Source organism: Pseudochaenichthys georgianus, chromosome 3 (assembly GCF_902827115.2).
Source record: "Pseudochaenichthys georgianus chromosome 3, fPseGeo1.2, whole genome shotgun sequence".
Taxonomy (NCBI): domain Eukaryota; kingdom Metazoa; phylum Chordata; class Actinopteri; order Perciformes; family Channichthyidae; genus Pseudochaenichthys; species Pseudochaenichthys georgianus.
This window is the reverse complement of record NC_047505.1, coordinates 27,533,825-27,557,836: the sequence shown is the minus strand read 5'-3', so window position 1 is coordinate 27,557,836 and position 24,012 is coordinate 27,533,825. Positions and strand designations below refer to the sequence as shown.

The 24,012-nt window shown below is 40.3% G+C and overlaps 1 protein-coding gene across 2 annotated transcripts; it reads right to left on the bottom strand.

The window, feature by feature from the left end:
* Positions 1 to 899: 899 nt before the first annotated feature.
* Positions 900 to 23,984, bottom strand: pla2r1 (phospholipase A2 receptor 1). Of its 2 annotated transcripts, XM_034108460.1 has the most exons (30): positions 23,666 to 23,984; positions 21,888 to 22,268; positions 21,599 to 21,772; positions 21,124 to 21,288; positions 20,739 to 20,852; positions 20,207 to 20,356; positions 19,743 to 19,937; positions 19,476 to 19,639; positions 18,784 to 18,894; positions 13,318 to 13,430; positions 13,054 to 13,223; positions 12,745 to 12,953; positions 12,036 to 12,181; positions 11,312 to 11,396; positions 11,088 to 11,223; positions 10,870 to 10,905; positions 10,498 to 10,658; positions 9,548 to 9,612; positions 8,892 to 8,992; positions 8,674 to 8,810; positions 7,818 to 7,935; positions 7,520 to 7,659; positions 6,743 to 6,884; positions 5,732 to 5,967; positions 4,082 to 4,262; positions 3,840 to 3,974; positions 3,190 to 3,312; positions 2,931 to 3,107; positions 2,316 to 2,351; positions 900 to 1,949 (listed from the first exon to the last, which is right to left on the bottom strand). In XM_034108460.1, the coding sequence occupies exons 1-30, from the start codon at positions 23,805 to 23,807 to the stop codon at positions 1,732 to 1,734; spliced, it is 4,461 nt and encodes a 1,486-aa protein (XP_033964351.1). In that variant the 5' UTR covers positions 23,808 to 23,984; the 3' UTR covers positions 900 to 1,731. The 2 variants fall into 2 exon arrangements, with proteins under 2 accessions (XP_033964351.1, XP_033964362.1); XM_034108471.1 differs by lacking the exon at positions 23,666 to 23,984 and having other exon boundaries at positions 21,599 to 21,789; positions 21,888 to 21,966.
* Positions 23,985 to 24,012: the final 28 nt, after the last annotated feature.

Here is a 24,012-nt window from a genome sequence, read left to right as displayed (position 1 = left end):
ATCGGGATTCGTCCCGAACGTCCCGATGGCCAGTCCGCCCCTGATTGACAGTCTGTCATTGTCAGGATGTAAGGCAATGACAAACTGTCAATAATAGCTGCACTTTGCTCTCATTTTCTCCCTTTCTATATGATGTCCAGCACTAACACCTATTTAAGACAATCTAATGGCCTGCATATCCAGATCAGCATTAGGTGATTTATATAGTTTTACACAAAGGTCTTCAAACTCAACATTATTTCCTGGTAGACTAGGATCCACTTTATTTAGTTTTGTCTTGTCAGTGATGTAGGCCAAGTAACTGCAATGTGAAGATGAAGCACTAAGGATAATATTCAAGGTGCAAAGATAATTTATATAAATTTCAAAGAAAAAATATCTTATTAAATGGAGCTGCTTAAACTGAACATAGCAGTCCAAAAAGCTTTGTTTTAAGTATATATTATAGTTTTTGTTCACAAATGTTTTTTAGTGTCTCTTATATCAGAATTGATATTCGACTTTATAGTGATGATGGTAAAACAGTAAAAGCAAGGCGGTATTATTTGTACCATCTCCATTAACGACGAGTGGCCTACTGTAAGTTGTTAGCAAATGACTAAAACTGCAAACAAAAATTACCCGACAAAGCCTAAGAGCTATAGTAGGCTACATAGTTCAATATCCTTAGTGATTTCATATCTGTTGTTTTTTTAATAAGGAATAAGGATGTTCTAGGAGGAAATGGCCCCTTTTCAGGTTTTACTTTGTAGACATTCTGCAGTCCGACTCCTATTGGAGTAAAAAAGTGAAGTCGTTTTATGGTCTGAAAATGGGAAATGAATTCAATGAAGATTTCCTCTATTCCTCCGAATTTTCTGTTATGCACACAGTGATGACACATGAACTCTTAGGCCTAACTTAGATTTATTAAAACACAAAGAAAATTGTGCAAATATACATTACATTTTGCATCAGAAGACAAAAGTGAAAATGAGAACAAATCCAATCATCAGTTATGCCATACACATTTTCTGTTAGTCTTTAACATATAAAAGGACACTTTTTTGTATCTATATACAGCATGGTTACTTAAAAAAATAAAATACAAAAGTAATACTGACAACATTGCTGTACCAAGTGTGCAGCTCCAACAACTCCTGAATTCTAAACAAGATACACAAAATTGCATCACAAATATGACTAATTTCTATTTTGGCATCAATCTGTCTCTTATTTATGCCAATGGAAAATACATTTGGCAAGTAAACCAATATTTTCTTTTACAGTACCTGTTTGAACCTTGTTGAGAAAACCTTTCTGCATTATTCAAATCATCATTTTCCTTTATACCGTTTTTACCAATTGTAACTTATTTAAATTCTTATACAATTGAATTATAACAAGCATAGAACAAGTGTTCAGTACCTCTTCTAACATTTGTTAAGCTCTCAAACATCCCTTCTTCAACACACTCACGTGAACTTTGCTAGTCTTGACATTTCAATGTTGGCTCTTCAGTGTCAAACAACCAAAATCTTCTCATAGGTTTGTCTCATTTAAACGTTTTGAATAATTGCAAACTGTTGAGACCAACTGTGGTTCCTTCAAGCACATTTTCTAATTACAGAAGGAAAAGTCAACATGTCACCACTGTCCTGAGGATTCACAGCTGTACAGAGTCATGTGGCATTCATACCTGATGGTGAAATTGTGAGAGACGGACAGAGACCTAAAGGAAATCATTGAGTGCTATTCTCCCGAGGGAGCCTCCAGGTCTGTAATAAGCACATTTCCATCCGACTCTGTGGCCTGTGAGCTGGTTTGTCTGTAATAAGCGCTGCCGAGTGTAGGAAGCCTGCGAAAACGTGAAGCGCTCCTCTTGTACACAAACCACATCGCTCCTACCAGCAGGGCAAAGATTAGAACAGCCACTAGCACCGCAGCGGGGACGACACCATGGTGTAAACCTAAAACACACAACATGAGAGCTTATTTGAAGTCATATTATTGTTCTCAAATGTAGTCTATTGGAACTACACTTGGCAGTGGTGGAAAAAGTATTCAGATCCTTTATTAAAAGTAAAGGTAGTCATTGTGAAGCAAAATGTTCCCCGTTAATGTTGCACGAATATATACTGTACTTTAGTAAATTACACCACTGTATATTTGTAAAATGCATCACATTTTATAACAGATTATGTTAACAATGAATTAGCACATTATATCAGACTGTATTCTCACTTAGCTTCTACTGAGCACAGCCCCACAATGTGAAACTAAATGCTCATGGCCCCTAGCCAGAGTGTAAAATGTTCACATTGAAGTGCATTTACCATTCAGCGGTTCCACTTCCACCTCGGTAATTATATCTGCAAAGAACACATACAGTGAAGTTCAATTTTTCTTATAATGTATCAACTTGAGCAATCAGATCACAAGATCTGAGCACAGATGAAAATCGAGTCAATGCTATCAAAAATGGTGCAACCACAATTAAAACCTGTTTAAAAAAAAACAACCTTATTATGCCAACTCGTATTTCCAGCTATGTTGTCAAACCTGAATGTGTGTGCAACTGTGAAAGTTGACATACATAGCCATATTGTAGATCGTATCTTTCTGTGACAAGCACATACTTGCTTTTCAGACTGTTAAACTTAAATCTAAAGCTCTAAAAAGGTAATGAACCTTACACATCTTTGTGCATACAGTTGCAAAATGAGTGGCATTGTTGAAATATCTTCCGGGCCTTTCTGGAATGGTAATTTTTTTAATTTGCACTGTCCACTTTGTTTCAGTGGTACCATATAGTCAAACAACAATGACACATCACCCTATAATCAATTTGGAGAGCTACAGCGACATAAGCAATTCATCAAATATTCCAATATGTTGTACAAGTTTAATAAAGGGCAACAAATATTCTTTCAGATTCCGTATGAACCTACCTGAGGTGGTTTTGCATACAAAGCCGAGCCTCTCGTTGCACTGGGACAGGTGCCACACTCCATCCACCACCCTGGTAGTGACACAGGCGTCAGCGGTCAGCAGCTTGGGGTCCGGGGCCTGGTTGAGCCAGTTGGTGTAGTCTATGGGTGACCTGTCTACCCAGGCCAGAGAATCAGCTAAAAGCAGAGGCAACAAATAATTAAATGGGATTTTGGGGGATGTGATCACTTGATGGGTACGAGAGTTATAGATTCTTACTGTCGATATTAAAGTACATCCCCAACCACACGGTGTGGTGGAGGAACCCCGACGTCCACAGCTGCTCCAGAACAAAACGATTCTCCGTCTCACTCTCGATGGTCAGGACATCCGAGGTGTTTACTAGAAAGAGAGAAGCACAAAACTCACAACTTCTGTGCAGTTGAAATAAACAGTTTGACATTTTGGGAAACTCTCAACAAAGGATAGAATAAAGCATATTTCCCAAAAAGTCTATTCATTTTCTTTACCAAATCACAGACATTTGAGATTTTCTATTTGAGCATATTTTGATAGGTAATGTAATAATGAATGTAATATTTATTTTTCACAAAGATTTTAATTTAGCTGCACTTGGAAGTCCTTCTTCCCGCTTTAAAATGAAACTCTGGTATAGAGGATAAAGTCTAAAGCAGGATTTGACCATATACACATGTATATTTCCACTAAGTGACAGTGAAAATTACACTAAACCACAGTTTTTTAAACCCTTCAAATAAGCTCCTGTATTTGACCTCTAGGGGGAGTATGTATACCATCCTGCAGATTATACTGACTTAATATATTTTTCACTTTTTCAATCATAATATTGTCTACCAATTTCTACGAAGATGAGGATTACGGAAAATGCACACCTCATAAATCCTTACCTTTCTGCCTGCAATGCTCTCTTGACTCTTCAAATGTGAGTTTCTGCACCACAGGCTCGAAGCTGTAACAGCCATGTCCGAATTTCACCCATGTTGAGGGGCACTCCAACTCATATGAGATAAATGGTTTACTGCCTGTTAGAAAGCAAGAGAAATGGTTTCACACACTCTGAAAGACAGAAACTCAGCAGCTAAAGAGGTGCAGTGTCAAGCGATCAGATTTTCATTGAAGATGCACTGACTTGGTGGGGGAACATGACACAGGGCTCCTGGTAGCGGAGTTTCACAGTCAGCTCTGCGCCAGCCTCCGGTCACGTCCATGTACACACACTCTCCCGTCACAAAGTCGTCATCGTCTTCGTCCGCGTCCCAGTGTGTGTACACTGTGTCGCTGCCATCTGACCACTGATAATTGATGCCACTCTGTAAGGGAGTCAAAAGTTACACTTGTGGTGGCACTTTAAAACTCAACACTTATTCCACACGGACCTCTGATTGTATTTGCTGTATTAAATATTGTGCAACTATGCTTACGTTAGGTTATTATTTCAATGTATTGTACTGTAAAATACCTGCAAACAAATATTACAATGTATCAAATGGAAACATTGAGGATACTTAACTATGACTATGATGTCACTAAACTATGATAACAATACTATAGATGTTTGTTAGTGTTAATGGTTACTGTATTATTAAGTGCGATAAAAGTGAAAAGAGTAAGATGATTGGTTCATTAGACAGACATAGAAGAAGATCAAGGCGTAATTTAAAAAAGGAAGAGAGAGGCAGAGAGGGGAATCTTCTCCCTCACTTCCCATGTTCATTTCTCTCCATGACTAAGACATTCCACGGGGGCTCAGCGATACTTGAATCCAAATGTTAACACTCCGAATGTCTGCTGGGAAACCAAATGCCTGCCAGTGGCATACCTCTTCATGGGCAAAAGGCCAGGAGAAACCCCTGAGGCATGTGAGACAACTGTTACTATCTATTGGCGGGCTTCTATGTAATACAAATAAAACTGGAGCACAAAGTTGACATTAGGTGTCCATTTAAAGAATCTTTTAGGACCTTGTATACTTTTTAACTAAGATTACCATAAAATGTGTTCACATATTAGGATAAAATGTCAAGCTTTTTTGGTCTTACTGTAAGCTTTCTGTGTATCTTTTTCTTAAAATAAACAAAATGCTTTTGGTGAGGAAGACAAAAAGCACATTCAAAGTAATAAATACCAATTTATACAATTCATGCTAATGTTGCAGTATTAGTTTAGGGAAATATGTTTGTGTGCTTTCTTGATAAAAATATAAAAACCATGCTCATGTCTGCCTGTTAAATATTAAACTACAACTAGTAGATGATTAGCTTAGCATAACATAAACACTTACAGCAAGACAAAACGGCTAGCTGGGAGTCTTTTCGTCCACATGACAGTGAAAATAAGAAAGCAATTATAGCTAAAGTGTGGCACACACCTCCCTGTGAACTACAATGTGTTGTTTACATTAGAAAATGTCAGCAAGGCTAATAGTCTCCCCCTTTTCCAATCGTTATGCTAAGCTAGCTGTAGCTATATTACATTACAGAGATGAGAGTGCCAGCAATCTTCTTATCTAATACTGAACTTCAAAAGTGTATTTCCCCCAAAAAAGATTTCCTTAAAAGATTAACTGTATATATCACACACACACACACACACACACACACACACACACACACACACACACAACACACACACACACACACACACACACACACACACACACACACACACACACACACACACACACACACACACACACACACACACACACACACACACACACACACACACACACACACACACACACACACACACGAGTATAGTACATATAGAAGATACATACGTCTTGACTATATAGTCCAATCCAGTGGGGGACTGCCAATCTATTGACAAGGACAGTAAGGAAAGCCTGGTGGTAGGCATCTGTAACGCTCACTAGGTCAGAATCTTTCTCTATGCACATATGCATCGCGTCGTACCAGCTCATGTTGCCAGACACAACTTTGTAGCTGCGGCTGCTGTAATCAATATTGTCAGGGAGAGGGTGAAGATAGGAATGGGTGGGGGGTTTGGATGTATCTGCAACAAGAAAAAAAAGAACAAAACTAAAGGAGTGTGGGAAGAAAGGTAGAGTGATTACTTTAAGGTGTTAATATTTTGGGAAGTACACAATTAAAGGATGACTGATTAGCTGTCACTCACTACTCTTATAGATGAGTAGTAAGAAAGATTGTAAAGGCATAAGTATTTGGAAATGAGAGAAGGAAGATTTATTTGCATTCGAAAAGGAAGCTAGAAAAAGTGAGAATTAAGTAGATGTTTTGTTACTAAATCAAACTAATAGCATTACATTTATTTTAAAATTTCCAAAAAATATACTCCTAAGAAACAGTTAAACTTATGTATTTTTGTTTTCACATTTCATTTTCCTGACAGGTATAAGAGTGGTGTTGAACTTAACAACTAACTTTTGGCAAGAAAAATAATAGTTTATAGTGAATTTTCACAAATTGTCAAACTATTTATTTAATGTGAAGAATCAGAGCTATCAACTTGCTCGATTAAAGTTATATCACAATACACTTGCAAATCACTGTGACAAGGGGAGAAGTTAAACTACTGGAGATCAGCAACAAAAAAAATGATTTTCTGATAAGTTACTCATAACTGTCAGGAACAAAAACACCAAGAATTTATTTAGAAATGATAGAGAATAAGTCATAAGAGAAGTGCATGAGAGAGAAATCTTACAGTAAAAGACAAAGACAGACATGCTAAAAAGCAGTCAGAGAGGCAATGAAAGACAGACAGTGACAGCATAAAACCAAAGAGAAAGACACTGAGGGATTCTTACCTTGAGATTTCTGACAAATAAAGCCGTACCCTCTCTCACTGCACTTCTCATCGTACCACTTCCCTGTCAGGTGAAAGTTGTGATTGTTGGACAGCACAGTGCACAACGGCTCATCAGTAAATCCGCTGAGCCACTCATTTTCCTGGGGTTCAGAAAGCACATATCAATACACAAGAACACATGCAAAACCATATACAAAAGCACAATTATGACACAGGACTCTTTTCATTTACACTGCTTTTTCACCCAAATACTTGTGTGTTTGCACAATGGTGGTTACACATTTGATCACATTATATTGTCACCCGATACAGGTCAACAATTGTATGTGATTTATGTGACTTGGATGAATTCAAACTTTTCCCAGTTCCTTGTTATGCAAGTGTAGCAAAGTTGGAGGAGTTATTTGAGAAAACTCATGTAATCATCACTTAGAGCACTTAGTAGGCTTGGATGTATACAAAACTCTCCAAGTTTAATTACTTGTTTTTGTATAAAAAAGTATAGGCTTTTGGATAACTCTAGCAACAGTGCTTTATTTCTGGTTATAATGCCACAGGACTAAGCTATCTTTTATATAAAACTGACAGAAAAAACATGGTGATAAACCAATGTTATTTTTAACCATGCTTGATTCTTGTGTCACTGGGAATTTAGTCTTAATTCTTCTGTAAACAATGGCTTCTCATATATCAGTGATGCATTTTCTTTTGTATACAAACACACATTTGAGCCCAAAGATTAAGACTACATTAAGCAGTATTCTCAGAAGCTTACAGTGAGGTAGCTCTTTGGTTCAATTGGAGACCAGTTGGTGTAACTGACTGTTTTCCCATTGGTCCATTTCATGGTGTCCTCATCCCGCAGACCAATCCACACACCTACAGAGCTTCCCTGGAGCAACATGGTGATGTATGCTGCAGAAATGACGGCATAACAACAATAACAAAAAAACAGAGCAGTATTCCTTTCTATTTTCCTACCAACATTGCTAGAGAGAAAGACAAAAACAAAGTGATGTGTTTTTATGTGAAATTAGCCGCTATTCATTGGATGGTTGTGCAGCCCACTTTACCTTGTTCAATCTCGTCTTCGATAGCCACCAACGAACCATCGAAGGAAGAACAGATGGACCGGGCATCCTTCCAGCTCTTTCCCTCCTTTGGGCTGTCAATGATGTGAAGCAGGAGACACTGCCAACACACACACACACACATATTCATCCCACACAAAACATGAATTTCACAAAAAAATGATTATCTTATGAACACCAGGACTTGTTTGGTGAGGTCAGGATTCAAAGTTTGAAAAAAAACTAAGCAGCTTGTTTTTCTAGGATAGACAGAGAGTTATGTCATTTCACTATACTGGTGAAACATGAACAGTGTGAGACTGCTTTTAGGACGAGAAGAGATGAAGCAAGAGCTAATCTTATGATTACATGTTGAGGTAAATTATGTAACTTAACACAAAGCATTACCATCTTCACTATTCAAATCCAATGATGTTGAGCTTAAAAAGCCACTGATATTTAAACCAGTTAGAAATTGTTCTATTTAAAGCGTAGAGGTTTGACTTGTCAACCGTGAACAAAATACACAGTTAAGGTATGTATGGGGATTCTTGTTTTATCCACATTTAAGTAATTGATTTGTTTTAATCGGGGTTGGCTTAAGCATTATCAGCAGGGGGTTATTCTTATTGTCAACCTAACTATCTCAAGAACAGTGAATGTCAACACAAACATCCTGCTTCAGCCCAAGAGGCAGCTGGGAATTTAGAGGAGAGACAGTTCAAGAACTGACTTTTGGGAGAGAACAAGACAAACTTAGCCTCTGTGACCACAGAAGAATTACAGAACAAATAAACTAACAAATGCATTTATCTGATGTGTGTTTCAACAGAGTCTGTGTCCAAGTATGTTTCTGAACCTTGTGTCCAAAGTACAGCCATTTCTCCGGACATCCTCCGATGTAGTGCGGCTCCCTGGGAGTCTCCACCACAGACACAGTCTTTCTCTTGCAGACGTAGCCGTTGATATCGCTGCATTTACTCTCCGACCACTTCCCTGTAACGTACCAGGACAAACACATTATAGTATGTGCAAGTAACATGCACCATTTGAAGTTTTGAATGTGCATGTGTTTACCTGTTGAAGAGGACATGGTGACACACATCCTGTTGCTTGCGCCCCCACCGGCTCCCCGGTCTGCCCAGTTCTTAAAGTCTACCTCTGTCTTGTCGCTCCACCTGCAAACAAACACACTGGTTTTATTGAACTTGCCACACAAGGCCCTATTGTGATTTGTTTGGGTCGCAATTCAGTTTAGGGTCATTTGTATTTATCTTTTTGCATTAGGTAATTTTGTTATACTTCTTTGTTAAGCAACACCTGGAAGCCCTTTTTCTTTTGTAGCTGGGTTCTATTTCTTATTACATTGTATTCAGTTCAAGTTAGTTTAAACAATTTGGTCTTCAGTTGGCATTTTCTTGCGTTCTCTGGGGGCTCATTTTACCAAATTGCTAATATGCAACATGAGATAATTTTTGAGTTTCCCTGCTCAAAACACTACCTGCTTAATCGTGCATGAGCATCAAAAGCCGTGAATGACCTCTTCAATTTGTAAGTGCTGCCGCCATTCGAAACGGTATTCAAGACGTGCTGCAAAAAATGTTGTTCTGATCCAGGTCTCTGGGTTGTAACTACATCAATGTGTACTCGACATGTTGAAAAAAGTGTAGACAGCTCAAATAGAATCAATGGCAGCAACCAGAAGAGTTTAACAAAGTCCAAACAAAACCCACCTGGCCCCCTCTCCAGGCTGCCCAGTGGACAGGCCGATCCACCACTCTGTCGGGCCCAGGGAGAGCTGAGGAAAAACAGTAAAAGGAACAAAGATGAAAAAAAAAAACGTACTTGACTTTTATCCTCCCTTCCAATCCAGTCCTCACTAGGCCGGAAGACAAGCTTTTCAGAGCCTCTCTTAACATGAGCAGCCATTCAGGCGCTCTCCTTTGCCCGTGCCTTGCCTCTTTCATCGCCTTGTTTTGTTCTTTTATCCCCTCACAAGCCTCAACACCACAAGAGACTTCTTTAATCTGGTCCGAAAGGCTGCAGCTGAAAAAACAGCCTTTTTCTTACTCCCTGTGTGTGGGAGCACTCGAGCATGAATGTGTCAGCACATGAGGTACATTTTAGCTCGGTCTGCAAACACTCAAGTTTGTATGAGTGTGTCAATTGTGTTCACGCTTGTTCTTGCACGTGTTTATTTTTCACTGTGTGTGAACTGTTAGGAAAGGCCTATTTGGCCATTCAATGGAGAAGGCTCTATGGTTAAGTGCATTGCTTTGGCAAGTTTACTCCTGTGCTCACTGAAAACCAAGAACACAAAGTCTTTATGTCCCACTGCCCCTGGCATCATTTTGGTCACAGCAATTGGGTGGGATATTTGTACTGGGAAAAAGTAAATGTTAAATGCATTTTTTTGATTATGTTGTGAAAATGGTGTCACTTTAACCAACCTAATTATACTACAAATATATACAGTATACCGTTTTTAAAAGGGGATGGTGACAAAAAGGTATATGTATATAATAAAATGTAAAAAATAAGATTTTGGTAAAGTAGAAATTATCATCACAGTAGTGTTGTATGCTTCCATCTCAAAGTGATTATAAAATAGATTTGATCTTCAAATCAATTTACTATATGGCAATACTGAAATTCTGCATGAGCAGGGGTGGCAGTGACAGACCCTGTGCAGGCGCTCCTTGACGAAGTGCAGCTCCTCTCTGGAGTGCACGGACAGCAGGTAGGCTCCCATCATCTGACAGGCCAGAGACACGGAGTCCCAGTCAAAGGGCTGCTTCGCCAGCAGGTACTCCGCTCCATGGTAAAAGACCCAGGGCTCGCTCTCTGAGGGGCAGCAGGGCAGACCACTTTAATACCTTACACATTACAAGTAATGAAGCGTAGATATATTGACAGATATAAAATGAATGAATACATTTATAAAAACATGACATCTAATAATGTCATTCCACTTTGTGTTGACAGAACTAAAGTGTCATTGTTCATAAAGCTTGTAGTTGCCAGAAGTAATTAATTACATTTAAATTATACTTACGCTCATTGTACCAATAGGGCTTCATCAGTTTATCCCCTGTAAAAGAAATGAGTTAATTTTATTTTAAAAATTCAAAAGTTCTAACATTAGAAATTAATAAAAACATTGCTGCTCTGGCTTCAAGCATGGCCACCCCACCTTTTGGTAAAGATGGCAGTGATGGGTGCTGTTTTGATTAACAGGATAATGATAAATTATGCAAGTGTGACAGTTTTTACCCCTGGACATCTTGCAGATCCACTCGTGTTTGGCCTCACAGGGCTGCGGCATTAGAGCGTTGGTCAGGTCGCTGTACACAGCACAGTCCCTCCGGTCATCCTCATCGTTCTTATCCTCTATGAAGGACGTCTCCACCTGCACCGAAACACACAAGACAAAACCATATGGCATGCATCCTCTGCTAATTAGTGTGTGGTTTGTTTTTGAACATCTGTGTACTTACAGGAGAACCATCAGACCACTCCCAGGCTCCGGGATGTTCAGGGTCTCTCTTATTAAAGCCCACCCAGAACCAGCGACCCTCTGTTCTAAAAAGAGAGGAGCAGAACAAAAACACTGCAACATAAGTTTATCATAGACAGTATTTTAACATTTTGGCTTTGACAATTGTTGCTAATTCAATTCATGCCATGTCATTTTGATTTTGATTATATCCTGAAACACACAGGAGGTGGGCAGACAAAGAAATATCTCTCATCACTTTAAAATAATGTTAATAGTATTTCAATTTTAATTGGAATTATGGTGAATCATTTCACACGGGAAATAAAAAGAAGAAAATGCAATTTTTTGGGCAAATCCAAGTATTATAAAAATAAATGTATTGTATATGCTTCCCCATTGTGTCCCATCACACACAGATACCATGTGGCCAAATAATGCTTTTGATCTGTCCTTTCTGGTTAGATAACAGTATTAATCATCAAACCTAACACTTACTTGGTTGAATGATATGATCTAATAACTGTTTTTAACTGGAGGCGTCCTGTATAAAATTAATCCTTGGTCAGATTTGAAAAAAAACCTAACCAAATGTAATCTTTAAAAGCCAATAATCAAATTCTGTACCTGCTGCTCTAAAAAAATGCAATGACAACACCTCAACTGACGCACTTAGCAGATCCTAAACATTCCTGCACTGACGAGGCCCAGAGGGCTGTACCAACCCTTGAAACATGGTACTGAGGAGCAGCTTAACAAACACCTGCTCCTCATAGTGGAGGAAACTGGCCAGCTGCGCCCCGAGGGCCTGGCAGAAGAAGTCCGCCTCCACCCAGGAACGCTTCATCAGCACTTTTTCATCATGGAACACCTAGAAGAGCAACACTTACTGTCAGCCCAGGATTACAGATCACTGCCAGTAACACTGTCGAATTACATCATAGTATTATACACAGGAAATGCATGCAAGTATATAATAGACATATTTTCTTAATTCAAATGATTAGTTGGGGCTGATCTTTGTAGTAGTTTTGTAGTTAGTACTGTCACTTTACAAACCTGCCCTGATCCCCATCTAAAGAGTTGAATAACATGTGGATTAAGGTATTTGCCAATCAATTAGAATACACATTTTGAAAGAAGCTCAGGTCGAGCTTCTTGAAAGCAAATGTTTATTTAATTTCATCATTCTGAAGTAGTACATTTTAAATATATTTGGAGTGCTTTCTTACTTACTTTTAATGATCAACTGATTATTAATATATGTTTACAAAATAATAGACAGTAGAACGATAATGAAAATAAGATGCAGACTTTGTGGACATTAGACATTTTGGTGTGAATGTGAATTCCAATCCAACATTTACAGTGTTTAAGTTTAAGTGTGTTTCTGGGAGAGTGAGGAGCACAGAGAGAAAATGAGGATGGTCCAACCTTAAAACAGTGGAGCATCCCAGCGTGTGATTCCCACCCTGGAGGGCAGGGGGCGTAGGCATCAATGTGGTGCTCTGGCAGCTGGACATCGTGGTAGCTGCTGATGCTCTGCTTGCACACTGACAAGGCCTTGTGGGACTTGCAGTCATGTACTTCCCAGTGACCCAAAGCAGGGCCGCCTGACATAGCAACACATCCGCCAGTACTTACTAAGGAAATGAAAAGAAAAGGATTTAAAAGAGAGGAGGGGTGGAGATTTCTAATAAACCAAACACCCAACTAAACACAATCAAAGTATACTGTGTTTACCTGGCTGGTGTTTGTTCCAGTTTGTGAAGGTGAGAGGCAGCGAGGAGCCATTGAGAGGAAGCCAGCTGTACTCTCCCCCCTTCTCCTGGTCCGAGAGGCCGATCCAGTAATACTTGCTGCTGTTCGTTGCACTCTCACTCAGCAAACTGTTGACAAACGCCTGTTCAAACCTGCCAGCATGAGCAAAAATAGATGAGAGGTGAGGAGAGAGTCAATAATGTTACCACAAATAAAACAGAATAAAATATTTGCTCAATAAGCCACCTGTTTTCCACAGTAAGGAGAGGAGCCCTGCAGTAATATCCCATCACTGCATCCTCATAGTTCTGTTCATGGCTCGTCACCGTGAAGCAGGAGTGTCCATGCCGTTTCCAGCCCTGACACATCAACAAAAAATAACCAACCAATCAATAAATCTTTACATTTGGTTTATTTCAATACTATACATCAACAAATATTGAACAAAGGAGAAAAGGATTTCACAGACTGAAGAAACAGTACTGCAAAAAGGAGTAATATTCAGCAAAGAACACAGAGACAAATAGTTTGTTTAGGCAGAGGGAGAGACAACATTTCATATTTGATTTAGGGGTTTGTAGTTAGAAGACTTAGAATCCTCAGCTATTCTAACGGCTTTGTGAGGCCACAGTTACATACAGTGCTTTTTGTAACATCAGCATGCTAACATTGACAATGCTCATGTTTTTTTCACCCACTTCATTCTTAGTTTAGTATGTTTTTATGTTGATAATGCTCAATGTCCTAAAAGTTTATTTGTTATGATTAAAGGTGGGGTAGGTAATTTTGGAGAAACCAGCTCGAGTGTGCTAGAATTTGAAAATACACAGCCGGTGTAGGTACCATATCTGCACGGCCTACCAGATTAGCACGGGGTCCGTTACGCTTACTAATGACGTCACGCATTGGCTGTACGGCAACCCAAGAGGACATTTTACACGGCCAAATTCCACAAAGAATATTAAAAAATAACAATCGACAGTGAATGTATGTTAGTGGAACTGTGTCAGGAAAGTGAAGTGTTAATTAAGTAATGTTATTGAAGAACTGAAATGCATAAAATTGAAAGTTAATATGTATCATATCCCTCCGAAATATGGTCGTAGACTTTACTGATGATTTAGAATTTATTGAAACTCCAGACTCAACGTAAGAGCTTGTGCCTCTTCGGGGGTACTAACATTTAAACAAACGTTATTCTTTACTTTCTCCGTCTTTATGATATCAGATACCGTCATGTTGTTTCCAAAGCAACAACAACTTTCTGTCAACAGCTCCCGTTTCACCTGCTTAATACAGTCATCATCACTGCTACTGTGGTCACATCGGGGACCCGTAACATTTACAATAGTTGAGATGAGAAGGGGGTTATGTTTTTTTGTCTGTGTTCTGGGTTCCTGCAGTTTTTTGAACAGACAGTACACGTTCAGAGGATGAACGTGTGTACTGTCTGTGGGAGTTTACGCTGTTGACAGGAAGTTGTTGTTACTATGGATTGGAAACACCAAATACCATTTCGGAGGGATATGATACATATTAACTTTCAATGTTATGCATTTCAGTTCTTCAATAACATTACTTAATTAACACTTCACTTTCCTGACACAGTTCCACTAACATACATTCACTGTCGATTGTTATTTTTAATATTCTTTGCGGAATTTGGCCGTGTAAAATGTCCTCTTGGGTTGCCGTACAGCCAATGCGTGACGTCATTAGTAAGCGTAACGGACCCCGTGTTGATCTAGTAGGCCGTGTCACTACCCAAGCGGCAAACTCTGGGGAACAGCCGGGATGCCAAAACGGAAGTGCCACACACTGCAGTTCATACATGGGCCGCTAGGGACTGGCTGCAGAAAGGAGCAATTTCCATAGACCCCCCATGTTAAAATGACCAAATTTACAGCAAAAAAAAACATGTTTCTACCCCTGGATGCAATACATATTATTATCGATATAGTTAGATTCCACCTTCATGATTATGAATCTGTGAGTGAATTGTTTTCTAACACGACCCTTTTATTTATATTAGGTCTTAACGTTTTTGCATAAATTAGGGCGTGGTCACTTTGATGGACAGGCACGTGCCTCACTGTCAGCTAACAGCAACTTGTCCACTCTGCTAGGCTACAACCATAGAGGCTACAATGTTAGTTAGTCGTAGTTACTGTACTTGACCATTTAGCTTTAGCCGTGTTCGTGGTGATTGTGGGAATATTGTTGCAACTACCAGACAATTAAGATGTCGTGCTGTGCGCTTGAATGTACTAACAGAACTTCCAAGAAGTCTACTCTCAGCTTTTTTCGGTGAGTAAAATGATATTATACATGTTTGTTAACCCCGTTAGCAGGTGTTTGTGTGCTTGTTAGCTTAGCTTGTGATGTACACTGAACACAAACATAAATGCAACACTTTTGTTTTTGCTCCCATTTTTCATGAGATGAACTCAAAGATCTACAACATTTTCTATATACACAAAATAACCATTCCTCTCAAATATTGTTCACAAATCTGAAAACATCTGTGATAGTGAGCATTTCTCCTTTGCCGAGATAATCCATCCCACCTCACAGGTGTGGCATATCAAGATGCTGATTAGACAGCATGAATATTGCACAGGTGTGCCTTAGGCTGGCCACAATAAAAGGCCACTCTGAAACGTGCAGTTTTGCTTTATTGGGGGGGTCTGGGGGGGTCCGAAAACCAGTCAGTATCTGGTGTGACCACCATTTGCCTCACGCAGTGCAACATATCTCCTTCGCATAGAGTTGATCAGGTTGTTGATTGTGGCCTGTGGAATGTTGGTCCACTCCTCTTCAATGGCTGTGCGAAGTTGCTGGATATTGGCAGGAACTGGAACACGCTGTCGTATACGCCGATCCCGAGCATCCCAAACATGCTCAATGGGTGACATGTCCGGTGAGTATGCTGGCTATGCAAGAACTGGGATGTTTTCAGCCTCCAGGAATTGTGTACAGATCCTTGCAACATGGGGCCGTGCATTATCATGCTGCAACATGAGGTGATGGTCGTGGATGAATGGCACAACAATGGGCCTCAGGATCTCGTCACCGTATCTCTGTGCATTCACAATGCCATCAATAAAATGCACCTGTGTTCGTCGTCCATAACATACGCCTGCCTATACCATAACCCTACCACCACCATGGGCCACTCGATTCACAACATTGACATCAGAAAACCGCTCACCCACACGACGCCACACACGCTGTCTGCCATCTGCCCTGAACGGTGAAAACCGGGATTCATCCGTGAAGAGAGCACCTCTCCAACGTGCCAGACGCCATCGAATGTGAGCATTTGCCCACTCAAGTCGGTTATGACGACGAACCGGAGTCAGGTCGAGACCCCGATGAGGACGACGAGCATGCAGATGAGCTTCCCTGAGACGGTTTCTGACAGTTTGTGCAGAAATTCTTTGGTTATGCAAACCGATTGTTGCAGCTGATGTCAGTTGTCCGAGTGGCTGGTCAGCTGTCCGAGTGGCTGGTCTCAGACGATCTTGGAGGTGAACATGCTGGATGTGGAGGTCCTGGGCTGGTGTGGTTACACGTGGTCTGCGGTTGTGAGGCCGGTTGGATGTACTGCCAAATTCTCTGAAACGCCTTTGGAGACGGCTTATGGTAGAGAAATGAACATTCAATTCACGGGCAACAGCTCTGTTGGACATTCCTGCTGTCAGCATGCCAATTGCACGCTCCCTCAAAACTTGCGACATTTGTGGCATTGTGCTGTGTGATAACACTGAACATTTTAGAGTGGCCTTTTATTGTGGCCAGCCTAAGGCACACCTGTGCAATAATCATGCTGTCTAATCAGCATCTTGATATGCCACACCTGTGAGGTGGGATGGATTATCTCGGCAAAGGAGAAGTGCTCACTATCACAGATTTTTTCAGATTTGTGAACAATATTTGAGAGAAATGGTTATTTTGTGTATATAGAAAATGTTTTAGATCTTTGAGTTCATCCCATGAAAAATGGGAGCAAAAAAAAAAGTGTTGCATTTATATTTTTGTTCAGTGTAGCTTATTAGCCAGCTAAGGACGTAACCCTTTATACATGTGTATATATATATCGGGTCACTACCCGATCGGGCAGGGGGACGTCCCCTGCCCGATCGGTACTGCGCATGTGCGAGATGGTCCGCCATATTGGACATCGGTACCTACCTACACCGGAAAAAATCTGCCACTTCCTTACAGAGCCCCTCCTCCAACACACACGAACACGCACATGACCAATGAGGGCACGAGATATATTTGTGCACAGATGGAAGGCTGACAGGCAGGTAGGCCATCCAGTTATTTTAGCCGGGCCGGCTAAAATGATTGGTCGTGCTTTTTACAGTACTACGGCTTCCACAGATGACATTTTTATGGATTTTTTGTCAAAGCACTTAAGATATTCATTGCTATCGGGATGTTAAGAGCATTCCATGGAAAATAACAAAAAGTGTATCTCGAGCCGGTTTCTCAAACTTACCTACCCCACCTTTAAGTACCAAAACTCCTGCTTTATTATTGGTACCCCTCTCGAAAACGTTTAGATCCGATTCCTCATCTGGAGCAAAGGTTATTTTATGTGTGAGTGTATGTGTGTGTAAATTATATGCCGGTCTATGTGTATGCAAGTCTTTCTGTTGGGGTGTTTTGACAAGTGGTGTCAATTTGCCCCCCCCCCCTCACCCCTAGATCCGTCTAGCCCCCTATCTTCGCACACTTAGGCTCAAAAGGTCTAATCAAACATGTACATGAGACAAAACACAAGCTTGCTTTAATACTTTGCATGTCTGTAGTCATTATATCAACAAAGTGTTACTACCGTACACATACAATGAAAAAAATAGAAAATATAGTTTTGTTAGCAGGAATCATCATAGACTCGCCGAGCATGTCCACTGATATTGTGCCTTCAGGGTCATTCTTGACCTCATGTTGGAGGGTATAAACTAGCCTAATGACTCAGGAGTCTGATATTCTTGTAAACAGAGTCAAGGAGCAACATGAACGCCAGACAATACGTCAGCATTGGAGTGAATCAGCTCATTGTGCTTCTGAACGGGCACATTTCTCAGAAGTGTAGCTGGTGCGGGCGTGTGGCTCCGCCTGGTGCACGCCCTGATCTGTATGGAGCTATTGTGACACTGCACAGCACATGATCTGCTGGAACATTTTTAAAATAAACCACTTAAGATTTAGGGGAAATAGACTATTTGTTTTGTCACAGTGGTCAAACCAATAACATTTAATTGTACTAACTCAAAAATCTTATTTTCTTGCAAATGATTTCTTGATGTAAAAAAGGCTGAAGAAATGTTTCACTGTTCTTAAGTATTGCCTTATGCTTTTAAGTCACAACTGACATCAGCACTATTTGTATTCGTCTTAAAAACAAAATACATGAATATACAAATACAATAAGTGTAAAAAAACTGAAGCCAGAGTTGCGCCACATGATTTGTAAAGTATAACAAAATACAAAAATAAGTGCTAGTCATTTAATACGTTGTTTTGTTTTTTGTGATCAAATGTTTTTATTTATAATACGTTGTTTTGTGATAACTTTCTCCTACAAGGTTAGGGTAAAGTTTAAACGACACCAAAGTGTGGCACTGAATGGCAGTTTTATTCTATTGCACCAGCTAGTAAATGTTGATCTGCATGTAGTTGTGCATTTCATGTTCCTACCTCAGGACATCCTTCATCCCAGGTTCCAGGCTGATGATTCGGATTCTGGCTTTCTTTTCTACACACAGCTGGCAGCCGTTCATCACATGACCCTATGAGCCAGTTACCCTCCTGTAAAAGGGGTTAACACTTTACTCTCTCAACAACATCAGATAAATGTATACAAACAATAACACATGTATTACAATGGACGATTAATTACGATTAATTAATTAATTATTATTAATTACGATTAATTAATTCACAATATTTCTTGATAAAAGATGACGAGGTATTTGATGGTTCTGGCTTCTTATTATTGACAGGTATGGAGCTTTATTTTATCTGAAATTTAAATAAAATTTGAATATTTCGATTGTTGCCAAGACAAAGAAGGACATGTGAAGACATACAGTGCGCACCCATTGGGCTTGCATCTTTTCCTGTTACACTGTTCATGTTATTTGGAGATCAAACAGATTCGGGATTTGTACCAGTGACATTTTTTACAATGCGTGACCCCCTGTCATAACTTCAAGATAATATATTACATAACAAATGTGTAATGTGATCAGTACAGCAATGTGATGGCTTTGAAAGTAGTTTGCAGGTGCCAAAAGGCTTAAGAAAAGTGTGATTGGCAAAAGAAAACAATTAAATAATCAAAGGTTGAAGCCCTAAAAGGACTATTATATTCTTCCTTAAGGACCCACCTTCCTGTCTGCTTTGACACAAAGGGATGCATCCGTCAGATTGGGAGGGGGGTGATACTGGTGCCAGAAAGTGAGAGTTACTGGTGAACCATCAGACCACTCTACAGTTGGAGAAAATTCCTGTTTCCAAAGTCCAATCCAAGCCTCCTCACTGTCACCGGAAGCTATGAAACGCACACAGAATAGTATTTAGTAACCCATTGGTATTTCTTATTGTGTCAATGACAAACCTAACTTCATATATCTTTGTAGAATGACGTTCCTTACAGTTAGTCAGAAGGCTGAGCAGCATTTCCACCTCTGACAGGGAGTGAAGGCTGGTGAGGTTTGCCCCCTGAGAGACACAGGCCCGGGAAGACTCCTCCCAGCTCCCTGCTTCAGTCTCTGACAGCAGCCGGTAGCAGAAACCATTATGAGGCCACCAGCCATTAGCACACTCTGTTTGGATATACTGCCAGTTCTCTGAAAGAGGAAGAAGAATTGGGAGAGGAAATCAGAAAGGCATATTCTAAGACCAGAATAACACAACTTCACAGCAGACATTGTTTTGGTCTAGCCACCAACGGGGAAAAAGAGAGAAAGGTCAAATGCTCACTCCCCAGGTGCTGTGCAGCTGCTCAGGCCAAAAGCTCCCAGATGTAAAAAGGCTTGTCGTACATGTTTCCTTCTGCTCATAATTCATCCCTGAAGTCTGCATGTCAGGTATATATGCAATGTGTGTGTGCACTCACCCAGTGGCTCGGCTATGCGGGTGTCGTTAGGCGTCTTCTTACAGATGTAAGGCAGAGCAGACTCACAGGACAGACTCTGCCAGTGACCCTCCGTGGCGGAGTTGTACACCCCACACTGTCGGTCGTCCTTCAGCGGGCTGGCAGGCAGAGCTGATGGGATATGATGTTATTAGAGATTCAATATGTAGAAACATCTTGAAGTGCAGACCCTTTTTTCTTCCACAAACGGTACTCGGACATTATATTAGGAAGAGAAAACACATATATAGCATACACACATGCATATTTATGTCTTTTTAAATCCACTTAAATTGTGTCAATCAACACTCAACATCACATTTTGGATAAGCAGCTGATGTAGTTTCTCTGGCTCATTTATGCACTATGGAGTGGCCATGCACTGTACAATTTAAAGATGATCAAATCATCTCTTATCAAATGCAAAAAAATAGAAATGTCAAATATAACCTATTCAATACATTCATTACAAATCTTCAATCTTACTTGGCGCTGAACAAATAATAATCCGTACTTTTAGTGAAATTGATCAGTGATAGAGGTGCTCCATCAGACCACTGCCACCCCCGTCTATCCTTCAGATGGTTCAGCCCGATCCACACCATCGCTCCAACACTTGCCATTCGATCTAAGACAAGAAACAAACACAGGAATGCTGTAAGAGTTGTCAATAAATCTTTTCTGATTTCCTTAGTAATTGAAAATATCCATCTCACAAGACAGCAAACAGATATAAATACAGAGCGATATAACCTGAATAAAATAGCTGATAAGAAGGGAGAGCAAAACCCAATATGAAGTAGTATGAATTAAAAATCTGTGTGGTGTAGTTTCAGTGTAGTGTTTGTCGATGTAATACATGTTTTGGTCCCTGTATATGTTTTCTAGCAGATGCCTACCTGTGATGTACCTGTGCTCTGCCAGGCTGGTGATGCTGAGCAGATTTCCCCCTTGAGCCTGGCAGGTGGACAGCGCCTGGCTCCAGGTCAGGATGGTGTACAGGTTGAACTGGTAACACGCACGCAGCTCCTGGTTTGACTCCCAAAAACGCTCACAACTAGTATCTACAAATAAAGCCATGAATTAAAAAAGGCATCAGGAAAGAGATCATGACATAAGTCGGTGTACACAAAGTCTCATAGGAGTGAGTCGGGGTTAACCCAAAGGTTTTGGATGGGGTTGAGTTCAGCGCTCTATTCAGGTCAGTCAAGCTTCCACACAAAATTCAGAAACTATTTCATTGGAGACATAGCCTTGGACATGTGGAAATAACAAGTTTGAAAAAGGACGCGTCCACTTACTACAGGACATAATGTTTATTTACTCAGGTTCCCTTCTTACTCTTTCTGGTGCATCTGTGTATGACCAATTTACCTTGCACCGGACAGAAGCCCCATCTTTCGGCCTCATCATAGCGAGTGGTGGTAGCACACCAAGGAAGATGGTCCTCTCGCCCCTCAGTTGTGCACTCAGAGTACCATTTGTTGTTGTATTTAAAGGGCAAAGCGCAAGGCATGCCATGTGCATTTCCCAACAAAGTGTGGATATCTGCAAACAAAAATAGTCTAATATGATGTTAAATGTGAAACATTCTGTGCAGACTAGTCAGATAGTCAGCCAATGTTGGAAGTCAGAAGACAAGCAGGATGCGTCAGGTGTTTACCTTCATATGGATATGAGCAGGGCCCTCCTTTGGGGGTGTTGTACCTTTTCCACTCATGAAAGGTGTTTTTCTTTACCACCACCAAACGTCCAGCCACAGCCACCTTCCACTGTGAAGCGCCGTACAGCATGTTTCCACTGCAGCGCCACCACAGCACCGGGAGAGCCATGTCACACTCAAACGTGCCCAGAGGCTGCGTTGTGTCGGAGATGTTGAGACCCAGGCACGTGCTGGTGCCCAAGTTAAAGAGGCGATGTCGGGACACCCACTTCCACAGCATGTGACGCGTGGGCCGCTCGCAGTCCTCTAGAACGAGGTTAGAGCGATCTACTTTGATGCAGCGTTTCAGAGGCTCACTCTCCAGAATAAACATACCCTTTTCTGAAAAGAGGAGGGGAAAGTGTAAGGGAAAAGATGGGTGAGACACATAGGGGAGGAAGTGAGAAATGGATGTGGAGGGTGGGTGGATTAATCTTGTGAAACCAAAAAGGATAGATACATATACTGTTGGGATACCCCCTCAGCGGGAAGCAAAAATGTCTAAAACAAGTTCAGAAAGTAAAAGGAGACTTGAACTGGGACCGTTTCACAAGCAGCTTTAACATTTCACCTATTTTTTCCAGATGTTTCTCCACCAACATGGAACAGTATTCAAGCGGGGTGAAGGCCTGAAGGAACCTTTTTATCTTCCAAAATTAATAATTCATATAAATTAATGTTTTTCTGTACCTGGATACTCAACCAAAACAAGCGGATGTCAAATGAATGTGTTCAAATGACAGTGATGGAAATGGAGGTAGAAATAATTTTCCATACACTATTTATAACCAGGGAAGAATACCAAGACTGAATTGGTCTGAGGGGCATATTTTCAGTGACCGCATATCCGTTGTCTGTGTTTATTTATACTAGCAAAGACTAAACCATAATATTAAAACACACGCACAATTAATTTCAGAATAATTCTGAATTTTGTATATCTTTTCAAATCTGTATAGATTTTAGTATAGCATATACAAAGGCTTTTTGCACAAGCTGCCATATAAATAGCTTCTTTTGTCCAACCAACAGTACCAAACGTAAAAATATTAACTTTAACAACTGTATTCAATAAATAAACGAAGGTCTTGAGCCAGTTTTGTTTGCCTGAATAACAGTAATGATTAATCGGTTTTCAGAATTGTTGCATATTAATCTGCAATTCTTCTGTCAATAGATGATCCATTTCATCAATGGTTTCAAGTCTAATTCAACATTGAAAGATATAAATCAGAGAAAGTCAGTGTATCCACACATTAAAAGGTGTAGTCAGGGAATGTTTGACGTTTCTCCTTATAACTCAATTGATTAATTGATAAATCGACCAATTGATAAATCGACTAATCATGTCATCCCTTAACATGATCACATGTTCAATCATCTGTATGTTTCCTTATTCAGACTGCACCTTAGGATGTTTAAGTGACTTTGAATATTAATTTCTCTTAGGGCCAAAACCGTGTACTGCACGTTGAGTTTTTTTTTATGAGATACATAAAAAATTAAAAACCTGTTGCTAAAATGTGAGCAAATCTGCAGCTAGCAAACTTCAATACAACTTGTTACTACAATGACAGCATAATGCTTGTTCTTTACCCATGCTAGCCTACTCAGCAGTTATACAATTATCTTCCACGTTATGTAAAAGCATAGGACACAAGATGCAGTGATGGCTTATTTTGCAGGACGTCAGTAACATTTAAACACGGAAAACCGAGCAGCCGGATGATTTCACTTACTGTAGAACTCCATAAGCTGTTTTTTCTCCAGGACCTCATCGTCTTCCTCGTTGACACACATGCAGCCTCTCGCCAACAACACTGCTACAAAAACAGTCGCCACGACAGTCACGGAGTCGATTAAATGAAACGGTGCTAACATTTCGACGGCGGGATGCAGTGTTGAAGTGCAAATGTCCGCACATTCCGAGGCTCCTGGTCGCAGAGAGTATTTTGGGGCTCGTTGTTTTCTGAAAACTTTGTGCCGAGTGAAGTTTTTCAGCGGGGGACCAGCGACGTCACGTCTGACGGAGGAACTACTGCTGCTCTCCGGCCTCAAAATGCATTACTGCCGGACTGTTCTCAAT